Consider the following 12,482-nt stretch of genomic DNA (forward strand, 5'->3'; position numbering starts at 1 on the left):
TCATAGGTCTACCTGAGTGTACATACTGGTCACTGTGCATCCAAAATATCACAACAAAGAAACATCACTTCATTCCGTACAAAGGTTTTAGATACCAATGAGTCGTTATCATCATCTGAAGTCTCAAACATGGTGTGTGCTGATTGGTCTGTTGTTGGAGAATGGCAATTGTTGATAACTTCGACAAGACAGGAGCAGCTCATGCTAAGTTTTTGTCACTCACCCCCCCCCCTCTCGGCCTCATTCATTCACGTACTTCTCCTGAGAAGTAGAAAATGGGCCCCGGGGCAAGGTAAAGCATTCGGAGAGAAACTTGCACTAGAAAGAGATATGATTTTAATACATGAAGTTACTGTTACATTCTCTTTTCGAGAGCGATTTGTGCACCGAAAACTGTAGATAACCTATCACTAAGTCTGACCTAGCATTTAAATAATCATCATATACATTATTACTCATTCAAGTCGGACTAAGTCAACCCTCTGGTCAGAAGAGAATACAGACACCTTACTCGCGCACTCTAGAATACCAAGCTTACTCGAGTGTCGTCTGGATGATCTCCAAGCAGATACTGGTATTGGGAAATCTTGACGTTTTTCTAGCTGCCCGTTTCTGTTACAAACTGCCAGTTCCTAGCCTAAGGGAAAACGTCACGGTCTTGGCTCCCAATATCTGCTTAGAGATTCATCCCGGGATAAATTACCTGTAAATACGTAACCCATCCCGCACCCTCTTCCCACCGTCGCTTGCCATGTTATTATGAAGAGCTCTTATACAGTGACCCCATGCTATATGGAAATATGAATCTTACGTTCATATTCAAATCAGATTTTTTAGGCAGGCATGGATTGTTTGCTTTTCGAGAGTCTCGGGGAGGGTCCAAGGAGGTTATGGAGGGCCCGAGAACTCTATAACGAACAGTAACAGGAGGGTTAGTTATATGGCTGTTCGTAGTTCCACATACCTATCACATAAGTAGGACGCCAATTCTTCCCATCTCTGCCTGGTTTTCTCATGCAATGACTCTTAAATGTGCATGTAGGCAAGAAATACTTTATCACACAATTATTATAGTCTTCATTCGTTCAGTGTGATTTTGTGGCATCTCGGTTCTATTTCTATCATAACGGCATCGTTTTATCATGTTTTCATTCTTTAAACCTCCCCATATGGATACTGCTGAAACCTTGAAATGTCGTTGAACTTGTTATATTCTTGGATCTTTTGCCCAACAAAATTTATGAAAAAAATTCTAACGGCCAAATATAAGATTTACTTCGCAGCAAGACGAAATTTATCTTTTTTTGCCTTGTCTTCCCCCATATTGATAAAGTTTTTTAGGTCACTGAGCTAAACGATCTGTGATTATGCACCCTGAGGCTCATCCCTGTCCTTGTCTTGTCTGTTTGGGGTTTTCTGTATGCCCACAGTACCAAGAAAAGTAAACAGACACATTAAAAAACAAAACAATTAAAGGTGGTTGGGACCCAAATGAATGGACGCAGGTGCAGTGGGCTGTAATCTGTCATAGTGTTTACCCTGATTCAGGGTCATATGAGGGACGATATTTGGAGCCACACACTGTTTGACACCTATAACGTATCTGTACTGATTCTATGGTTTCTGTGAACAAACAAGCATTTGGTCTACTGAAGTTCCTTTCGTGTCATTTTAACTATACAGCAAAAGACGCGTACATGTAAAAATTACGGAGTCAATCTTTGCATGATGCAGGCGAGGATTCAATCTTTTGAGTCTTTCCAGAAGGATCACTAACCTTTGGATCACACAGCCATGTATGCATAAAGGTGCACATCATTACCATTCAAATTACTTTGACAAGTTGATTCTATGACTGAGAAATCTAAATAGTCTTCATTTTCAATATCAGAAACTATGTATAGTTGTATACATGGTTGTAAAGCTGGATTATCCACTAAAGATTAGGCAGCCCTGATCAAGGTTTATGTAGAGCACGACATATTGTGGGAAGTGACTTCCTGCTCATGATATAAACTAAGAAACATGAACCCTCAACCTGTGGTAGAATTAAGAGCAATAATGTACCGTTGCAACATATTAGTAGATACAAAATGTATATTTATTAAGAGTTTGACTGGCTACACAGCATTATCTACCTTTCCACCTGTTTAATTTGTAATTCAATTATAGTTTTTTTGACTTCCATAATACTATCTGTTGATGCTTTAATACAGCCCTTTTGGTCAGTTTGTATCCCCCCTCGTCTTGATTCATCACTGGTGTTGTCTTCCTTATCCAGACGGCTTCCTTAATCCAACGGGTACATCTGTTATCCTCTCTGTCGATTACCTTGGCTCCCTCTCAGTCAATGACGCAGTTATGTCTAGCAATGTGGTCAGTGACTGTAGATTTATTATCTTCTTTTTGTGCCTGTTTCTGTGACCTTGTGTACTTTACAACATCAATGCTGTCGGCTTCCTTATTGTGTTCTTCTAGTCTAGTCCCAAAGGTCCTTCCTGTTTCGCCTATGTAGACTTCGTCGCAGCTCTTACATGGAATTTTGTACACACAGTCCGAATGACATCTAGTTTGTCCTCAGGTTGCACCAGCAGGCTCCTCAGTGTCGTTTTAGGCCTTACTGCAGTACTCCAGTCAGAAGCTCTGAGGAAGGTGTCTGATAGACATCGAAACGTTAGCAGGTGAGATTACCTGGTTGTGTAAAAAGAATATACTATATCCTCTATTCTACCAACCTGATGAAATTATGTTCGGGTGTGTGACAAAGTATTTCTTGGCTACATGCACATTTAAGAGTCATGAGAAAACCAGACAGAGATGGGAAGAATTGGCGTCGGCCAAATCGGCTCATACTTATGTGACAGGTATGTGCAACTACGAACAGCCTTATAACTGACCCTCCTGTTACTGTTCGTTATAGAGTTCTCGGACCCTCCCCGAGACTCTCAAAAAGCAAACAATCCATGCCTGCCGTGAAAAATCTGATTTGAATATGAACGTAAGATTCATATTTCCATATAGCATGGGGTCACTGTATAGGAGCTCTTCATAATAACATGGCAAGCGACGGTGGGAAGAGGGTGCGGGATGGGTTACGTATTTACAGGAAATTTATCCCGGGATGAATCTCTAAGCAGATATTGGGAGCCAAGACCGTGACGTTTTCCCTAGGAACTGGCAGTTTGTAACAGAAACGGGCAGCTAGAAAAACGTCAAGATTTCCCAATACCAGTATCTGCTTGGAGATCATCCAGACGACACTCGAGTAAGCTTGGTATTCTCGAGTACGCGAGTAAGGTGTCTGTATTCTCTTCTGACCAGAGGGTTGACTTAGTCCAACTTGAATGACTAAGAATGTACATGATGTCCATAAAATAGATAATGTGCTTCAAAAGCATCCGATCATTTAAATGCTAGGTCAGACTTTGTGATAAAAGTTAGGTTATCTACAGTTTTCGGTGCCCAAATCGCTCTCGAAAAGAGAATGTAACAGTAACTTCATGTATTAAAATCATATCTCTTTCTAGTGCAAGTTTCTCTCCGAATGCTTTATCTTGCCCCGGGGCCCATTTTCTACTTCTCAAGAGAAGTGCGTGAATGAATGAGGCCGAGAGGGGGGGGGGTGAAAGTGACAAAAACTTAGCATGAGCTGCTCCTGTCTTGTCGAAGCTATCAACAATTGCAACTCTACAACAACAGACCAATGAGCAAACACCATGTTTGAGACTCATTTATATCTAAACCTTTGCACGGAATGAAGTGATGTTTCTTTGTTGTGCGTGATATTTTGGATGCACAGTGACCAATATGTGCACTCGGGTAGACCTTCATTGTGCACTTTATCGAAGTAAAACAGTGCACACTAAGTTTAGCTTTGATTAGGGCTCTTTAAGGGGAAGTTGGTACTTTCAGGGAAGTGTATCCCGTATGAATACTTAAACAGATGTTTTGAGGCAAGGCCGTTGCGTTTTTCTTAGCGGAAGGCAGTTTGTAACAGAAACGGGCAGCTAGAAAAAACGTCAAAATTTTGTCTCTCAATACTAGTATCTGCTTGGAGATTACCCAGATGACACTCGACTCGAGTAAGCTTGGGCGAGGTGTCGGTATTCTCTTGTCATTGCGCAGGCGTCCATGCTAATAAGGGCCAATCACCTTTATTGTTCTATTTTTGAAAATAGTTGCTTCCTTTTCTTGGTAATGTGAGCACACAAAAATCCCCACAACAGCTCAGACAAGAGCGCGGATGAGCCTCAGGGCACCTGATCACTCATAAACTATCGGTCATTCCACTGTGTGACCTACAAAGCTTGTGATGTTTTCAGCATTCATCACGTCGACATGAGGGAGGGAGTTGAGGAACAACAGACAAAAGTGTTGAGTTAACGTCGTTAGAATGCAGAAAGGAACAGTTTGAATGAATAAGCACATTGTATGTATATAATGTGGCGCAAAAGCCTCCGGTGGTTTTTGGATCAAAGCATGGTCACCACGTAACGAGACTCAAAGACTTCTTCAACGTTATAGGTTACATGAATAAGTCACTACATCATGGTTGAGACAATAAAGATTACCCCATGACCCACTTCAAGCTATTATAGGTCTGTATGGAAAATTAGTCAACAAAAACCTTTTATAAACACATCATTCTTCGAACCTCATACTCATGTTGACTGCAAACCGTCCAGCTATTTTCTCCAGGGTCTGCTCTTCTATCGAAGTAAAAACAATAACTCACCTGTTGTGCATGACATAGGATACAGAGATAATAGCGCGACATAATTGCTCACCTTTTCGCCTCTGTAGAACCTTGCTGACTACCAGAAGAAGCTGAAGAAATGGCTCATCGTGGGAGCCGTTTTCCTGGTGCTGCTGGTGACTGGAGCCACCCTGCTGGGCGTGTTCCTGTCCAGGAATTCCAACAGGATGCTTACGGTAAGAACTGTTCTTTTCCATGGACTCGACTCATACTTGTGATTTGTGTTGGTTTTCTGTTTACAAAATAAGCTTTTCGGTCTCTTCAAAACCAAATGGCACGTTTGTGTAATCGTTCCTCTTCCACGCTGCCTATTAGGCGGAAAGTAAGCTGAGGCACGACGGGAAAGTCCTCGAGGAGAAGGTGGAGGTCGATGTCAACTTGAAGACTGAGACTTTCTACACCAAGAGTGAAGAAGCTCATTCAACCATAATTTAATTGACTTAGTGCTTTTGTCATGGAGGCTACTATCTGGTTATGTCTCTATTTCTTTCAGGCTACATGTGTCTGTTTTCTGAAGGCTTTGCTCATTTTGAGATGGTATTCGATATTCTAATAGGCATGGTATACATTGATATTCTCCAATCTGTGGCTGTAGGATTTGGCTGCATACAAGTTTTCCGGCCTCCACATTTGCTTCATCCTGGAGGACGATACCTACAGTGAGGACGAAGTTGACAAAATGGCAAACGAGGTGCAGAAAGATGGCGAGGTAAGGGAGCACCAATCTCGTTTTGACTCGATTTTTTCCCTGTGAAATATAGTTAGTTTTTAGGTCGTTACTAAAGCACCCATAGAATCTGAGTCCAATGAGAAATTTCGTCTGTTAAACAGGGCAAAGTTGAGGAGGCTGAGAGCGGCGGAGAAGTGAACATCACCTTGGATGAAAGCCGTGGAAAGGTCGACAAATCCATCCTGACTGAGAAGATGCTCGACTTCTGCAAGGCTCACGAAATCTACTGGGCCATCGCTCGCCAGGGAGGGCAGCCAGCCGCTGAAAATGGTAAGGACGCATACTAGTATTAACGGGGGCAACTAGATTTCAGCCACAACGACTGTTGTAATACTATTTCAGCCACAACGACTATATTAACAATTTGTAACTGTCCCAGTGAGCTTTCTTTTATCGTATATTTTGTTATTTCTGCTGATTGTGTTGTCATATTACTCTACACAACTGATCATGTATCCTAAAGTACGTTATTGATTGTTTCAGGTGCTGCAAACAGCCGCCAGAAGCGAGGACTGTGCCGTAGGTACTACTGCTATTGGTATCGGTACTTGTGGTATTACCGCTGCATTTGCCGCTTTTACTGGGCGTACTGTTGGCAGGGGTAAATGCCTTACATATTAATTTACCCGATCCCAGATGGATCCAGGACATTTGCATTTAATGTCAGAATGATTGAAAGTCCAACAATAAGTACCATGCTCGAGATACATTGTAGTAAAACTCAAGGAAGAAAGAGACATTTGGAGTATCATCTTTGATAAATATTCCGTAACGTCTGAAGCATACTAATACAGCGGTGTTAGAACTATTGCTAGTTTGGGGTGAGCTATAACTGCAAACAGCATTCATTTACAGTTTTTGACAGAGGCTAGATGCAGTGCAGTAATCAGCACAGATTTCAATCATATATAAAGGAAAGATATTGTATTCTTTCGTTAGTTTCCAAATGTCTTGGCATATGTTGTAATGTCATTAAGACTTTGGCAACAAGGTGCATGTTACAAAGTATCAAGTCAGGTGTGGTGGAAAGATATACAAAATCAGCTCAAAAGTGTTGTTTGTCAAATACAGTTTCACAAATAGAAAAGACAGATGAGAGTTTATAAAGAAAGCATGACATAGTTATGAAATGCTTGTATATCTTCAATAGCATTTACCGAAATCTATAAACATTAATAGAGACAATGTCATTCACGGTGGGAGGTTAATGACCTAACATGATTTCTTGGTGTATGGAAGTAAAACACCGTAAGTTTTATTCAATAAAAATGGTGACAAATGTGGAGAATTTGTGTGTCAATGTCACTTGTCTGTATCGCTTTAAGTTATTATATTTCATGTCAACAGTACGTATGTGGAGGCGCAAAAAATACATTAAAAACAACACATAGTTGTGCTTAGAATGCTCAATGTCTCTTAATCCAGAAACCATGGCCCCATTGGGGTGGTATATCAAAGGGAAGAATGAATATAATTGTTTGATATGATGTTAATGTAGTTTTTGTTTTATATTCTTTTGTGCCTGTATAGCGGTTATTATGATTTGAATGTGTAAAGCGTGTAATGATTTACATGTAGATATGTTTCATAATATATATATATATATACATGTATTTTGTAAATTTTTGTAAATATTTGTAATAAAAGCAAACAATTGGTAAGTCTTATACTCAAAACACAGGGAAAGAAAACCCTGCACAGAAACCCAAGAATGATATCCCTGCACAAAAGTCCTTTGGAAGAAACCCTAGCACAGAAAATCCAGGGGGGATGAAACACCCCTGTCAAAAAAGTCCTAGGGAGCACACCCTAGCCAAAAAAGCCAGTGGGAATGACCCCTGCAGATACATGTATATGTAACTAGGGAGCACACCCTAGCGCAAAAAAGCCAGTGGGAATGGCCCCTGCAACAATATGTAACTGTGTTTATTTGTGGAGTTGTATAAGTGTAATGTAAATATGTTGGTATGTTATGTATTCATGTATGTTCGAATAAAAAACATGATGAACTATATCTAATGTAGTCGGGTCCGCACATCCCTCGAGAAAGTTGAATATTCTAGGGAACTCACAGCGTGTTTCGGAGTAGGAGTGACAGATGAAAATAGGCGGAATTCCATGCAGTAATGGAAGGAAGCTGGCGTCACTTTCCAATATCACAATCCCCGTCACAATCCAATATCCCCCCCGAAGTCTATTTGCAGTAGTGTAGTAACGTAGTAATTCTTACATCATGTGTACTAAGGCTTGATACTGCATCCTTTCCATTGAAATACCAGCGACTGTCGTAAGAGGGCTCTTGCGCTCATGACTGCCAAGGATGGCTACAATACTACAAAAAATATTAAAACTTTTACATGGTTGTCTGGCAGTAAAATGAAGAGTAACTAACTACATGTAAACGCCTTCCAAGTTTTGCTGTGGCCATATTTGCTACAGTGTAGATCATGCATTTGGTCAGGCTATACTATTTTGTCTAGCCTCTACTAGGCTCCAGAAGCGGCTGGAAAGAGTATAAATTGGCCAAATAGATAGAAAAGCATGCGAGAGGAGTTAGTCTGCTATAGGGGTACAGTTTGCCGCTCTGCTATTATGGCAGATTTGACTCTCTCTCCGTAGCCGACTCCCTTTGCATACTATTCACTCCATTTGGCCAATTTCTACAATTTTCTCGGCCATCCGCGGGGCCTGGTAGAGGCTAAATTTCGTCATCCCCCAGTGGGCCTTCTTCCCTCAAAGTCACCTTTCAGTGACTCATACAGGTATGTAACACATGAAGTCTGCACAGGAAGGTTTACTAATACCGTAAATAGACATGTGAAGGAACTGCCTACGGTCATTTTCGGAAAGGGGGAAGCTTCATTGCGACATTGAGGTCTGCACAGGAAGGTTTACTAATACCGTAAATAGACATGTGAAGGAACTGCCTACGGTCATTTTCGGAAAGGGGGAAGCTTCATTGCGACATTGAGATTCCGAGTTTATGAATTACACCTATTGTTTTGCGTTCAGGATATCTGCAGATAATCTATATCATGTGTGTGTACTCAGGTTGGTGATTCGCAGTAAGGCCATGTTGATTTGATTATATGGATGACATTCTCTGGGGACTAAAACTGATGCGAGCGTGCGAATAAAAAAAAGTTTCGAAATAAAAAAAAGTTGGCTTTATTATGAAATCTACGTTGTCAGGGAGGATGAACAAAACTTAACACACGGAGTATGGTATACCGAAATATAGGTTCTTCATTTTTGTTCTATCAAAACTTGTTCTTTGACATTGGCTTTCTACGACATTAGTATGCGCTTTCGGAGATATTTTTTTGCAATTTATAGGCTTCTTTTTTTTCTCATTTTGAAGCTGATGGTTACGATTTTCAGTATGTCCGAAAACTTTTATATCAATTTTTGGTAACAGACGAAAATCGATGCACGCGCGAATGCTATCCATAAAATCAAATCAACATGGCCTAAAACTAACAAGGATGACACTCAGGCTAATACAATAGTAATAGGTCTTTCTGCAAATCTGTTGTTTTTTCGCTTTCTGGGAATAGGGTCACAATCATATGAATATCTCTGCCGAACCTTTAACTCAAGTACAGCAAAACTTGCCCAAGAAGACCACTCAGGGACCGATATACAATCTGGTCTATGTGTACAGGTGGTCACCATGGGAAAACGCAGTCTATGGGACTAACCAAAAACTGAATGGTCAAATATTTTTTTGGGCCAGATGGTCATTTTGTATCGGTGGTCATTATCAAATCATATCAAACTTTATTGCACAACAAATGTAACAGGTGCAATATACACTGAGTCTGACTGCAATCCAATACAACGCATTGATTTGGTCTCTATATCTCTTTTGGTTATTTTCAGGATCTTCGTTTACGACCAAAACTAGAAGCAGAACAGATAAATAAACAAATTTTAATGTTGGTCTTTTTGTACCTGTTAGGTGCTGGAGAAAAGCTAGTGACCTTGTTTCTCAGTAGAGGTTCCTCCCGCGTCCGTTACTGGTGCAGATAAAGGTTCACGTTTGTTTTTCGCTTCAAAACAAGTAAACAGATCAGTCACCGAACTGTACAAGTACATCCTTGGTTGACTGTTTGCCGTGAGTAAGCTCAATTATCCAATTTGAACCTCTGTCTGCACTGGCACAAATCCTGTTTGAGCTACATGCAGTATGGGGGCGGGTCCGTACTAGCCTCTACCAGGCTTCGTCCTATCGTTGGGAAAATGGTAGAAATCAGCCGAGGTACTCCGCTATACAGAGTTGGTCCGCTATACAGTAAAGTTCTATTTCGATTTACTGTATAGCGGACCTACCCTGTATACCGAAGTACCTCGGCTGATTTCTACTATTTTCCCAACGATAGGACGGAGCCTGCTAGAGGCTAGGTCCGTACCAAAGTAACTACCCAGTGGTGGAATTGTTACCATCCAAAGATTCCTCAATACGCATCCAGCAATACACATTCATAGATGGCTGACTGTGGGCAAGAAGCATATAGACTTGTCATGTTGCTTTTGATATTGCAACAACCGGTACAATTTGATCATTAGATTTTCTTCCATTGAATGTCAAAAGACTTAAGTAGTCCATGAGAGCTTTGTAATTTGTGTACAACTTTCTAGATTGTGTCATAAACACTTGCGGATCATTGTACAAATATTCACCACAACTTCTGTGTCCAAACGTGACAAACTACAGTGTTTTTCTGCAAACACTATTGGTTGATGATATGATACTGTTTGTGCATCAGAAAAAAAAACAACAAATGCACCAAAAGCAAAATGGCTACGCCCTCGGGATGCCAACAAGCTCCTTAGGAGGCGGGGCTCTGATATATCCCCACAAACTCGCCCGCCCATCGTTGAACTACATTGTATTACGTATTGCTGGATGTGTATTTAGGGAATGATGAGAGTGGTTCCAGAGCTACCTTACAGAACGACGTCAACGAGTGGTTGTCAATGGCGCAACATCTGATTGGAAGACCCCCCTTGCTGGTGTCCCACAGGGCTCTGTTTTAGGACCTACACTTTTCATTTTATACATAAATGATCTGCCCTCCAGATGTACAACTTGTGTGGCGAACTTGTTCGCAGATGATACCTCACTCACAGCAGCTCACCGTTCTATCAATACCGTTGTAGACTCACTGAACAAAGACCTTGCCACTGTATCAGACTGGCTACAAAACTGGAAACTCGAGGCCAACGGAGACAAATGCAAAGTCATGTTTCTCACTACCCGTCCCCTCCCACAAAGGATCCCCCCAGTTATCCTAGCCGGTACTATTCTGCAGGTTGTCTACAGCCACAAACACCTGGGCGTGACCTTAACCTACAAGCTCACATGGTCTTTGCACGTTGAAGCCACAACAAACAAGGCAAGACGAACGGCTGGAATGCTCTGTGCCCTACGGAAGAAGGTGCCCAAGAACATTCTACTACAGCTATACAAGATAATGATAAGACCAGTTTTAGACTATGCTGACATAGTATGGTCAGGCCTCACCGCACGCGATGCAAGATCAGTTGAATCTGTCCAGTACCGATCGGCTAGAATGATAAGTGGACACCGCGGAATCCCTTACCCTTCCTACCGAACCGTTTACTCTAAACTATGTCTTCCCTCACTCACCTTCCGCCGTAAATTCCACACAGTCACCACCCTCTTCAAACTCTTGAACGGTCACTGCCCGCCCCACCTACTCAGTCTGCTACCAACTACAAGATCATCTTCCATAGAATCCAGATATCCCCTCCGAAACGGAGATAACCTCTCTGTGCAAACTCCCAAAAGCGTTAGGACTCAGAAAGCGTTCTTCCACAGGGCTACCAAACTCTGGAACCTGCTTCCATCAGAAGCACGTACAGCTACCTCTGTATCCTCCTTCAGAGGAAAAGCTTGGGCCTCCCTCGGAGACCCGTTCTTGGTTTAAGTTAACACATATATATATACTTCTATGTGACACATGCGACGGAGCTAGCTGTAAACATTATAATTACTTGCAGGCATTCCGATAGAATTCGTGTATATAATGTAAATATGAATGTCAACCTTTTAATTAATCTAGTAGTGATCTCTGCGTATGTTTAATGTAATGATTATGTATGTTAAATGTAATGATTATTTTTTCTCCCAGGGTTGCCCTTTGTAATAGCTTAAGCTAGTTGGGCAACCCTGGCATGTAAATGCAATGCATGCCAAACGAATAAATAAAAAAAATAAAAAAAATAAATAGAATGATGGGATGGTAACATATCTTCTAATCTTCTGCTACCCAGGGGTAACTACCATAATTGGGTGACCTGTTTCAATATCATTTTTTAAGAAACTAATCATATTGCAAGAAAGTTCACATACTATTTATAGATATAAAGCAATGTAACTTTGAGTAAGTGTTGATGTTATTTTTGTTTTCCTCTTGTTGTTGTTGTTTTGGTATTTAGATTGGAGTTTGTCACTACATCCCCTTTTTTTGGACTGAACCGCTATCTGATGGTGCCGTGTGCAAAAGACCCTCGGTCGGACAGCGTGCCGTGTGCAAAAGCCAGTAAGTCCCTCCGGAACATCGTCGTCCTTCGGACGGAAAGATAAGTTTCTCCGGCCACTGTTGGACACAGGACGTTACTACAGCATGGTGTCCGGGCAGCAATACCAGGTCACTCTACCGGGACCCGCGCCCTGGGGCTTCCGCCCTCCTCGCCGCTGTCCATCTCCAGGGTAAGAACTTCTCGCCAAAATCTGCCAACTTTCCCCGAACTATTAGCTAAGCGGACTGTTATGATAAGTTATCCCTGTAATTCTTCTAGCTGACAGCCTATGGAAGGACATCATGTATACTTGTTGAAGAGGCTGAAGCATTATCCTGTACCCTAGCCTGTCGTTTGTGCGTCAGATTTTCGTATGAATTTGGCCTGGTCTCATTTTTGTCGCAGTGGTGCGTTCCGGACATACCTAACTTCCGCAGCCCAAAATAG

At 41.6% G+C, this 12,482-nt stretch overlaps 1 protein-coding gene across 1 annotated transcript; it reads left to right on the forward strand.

Moving 5' to 3' along the window:
* Positions 1 to 5,321: 5,321 nt before the first annotated feature.
* LOC136448186 (uncharacterized) lies at positions 5,322 to 6,774 on the forward strand. Its single transcript, XM_066447385.1, has 3 exons — positions 5,322 to 5,465; positions 5,588 to 5,756; positions 5,970 to 6,774. The coding sequence occupies exons 1-3, from the start codon at positions 5,436 to 5,438 to the stop codon at positions 6,089 to 6,091; spliced, it is 321 nt and encodes a 106-aa protein (XP_066303482.1). The 5' UTR covers positions 5,322 to 5,435; the 3' UTR covers positions 6,092 to 6,774.
* Positions 6,775 to 12,482: the final 5,708 nt, after the last annotated feature.

Source organism: Branchiostoma lanceolatum, chromosome 14 (assembly GCF_035083965.1).
Source record: "Branchiostoma lanceolatum isolate klBraLanc5 chromosome 14, klBraLanc5.hap2, whole genome shotgun sequence".
Lineage (NCBI taxonomy): Eukaryota > Metazoa > Chordata > Leptocardii > Amphioxiformes > Branchiostomatidae > Branchiostoma > Branchiostoma lanceolatum.

What these genes read in the sequence shown, in the direction of transcription:
- LOC136448186 (XM_066447385.1), top strand. Translation starts at nt 5,436, where the DNA reads ATGGCAAACGAGGTGCAGAAAGATGGCGAG. An exon ending in AGGTGCAGAAAGATGGCGAG is followed by an intron (nt 5,466 to 5,587) that starts GTAAGGGAGCAC and finishes TCTGTTAAACAG; the next exon opens with GGCAAAGTTGAGGAGGCTGA. An exon ending in GCAGCCAGCCGCTGAAAATG is followed by an intron (nt 5,757 to 5,969) that starts GTAAGGACGCAT and finishes TGATTGTTTCAG; the next exon opens with GTGCTGCAAACAGCCGCCAG.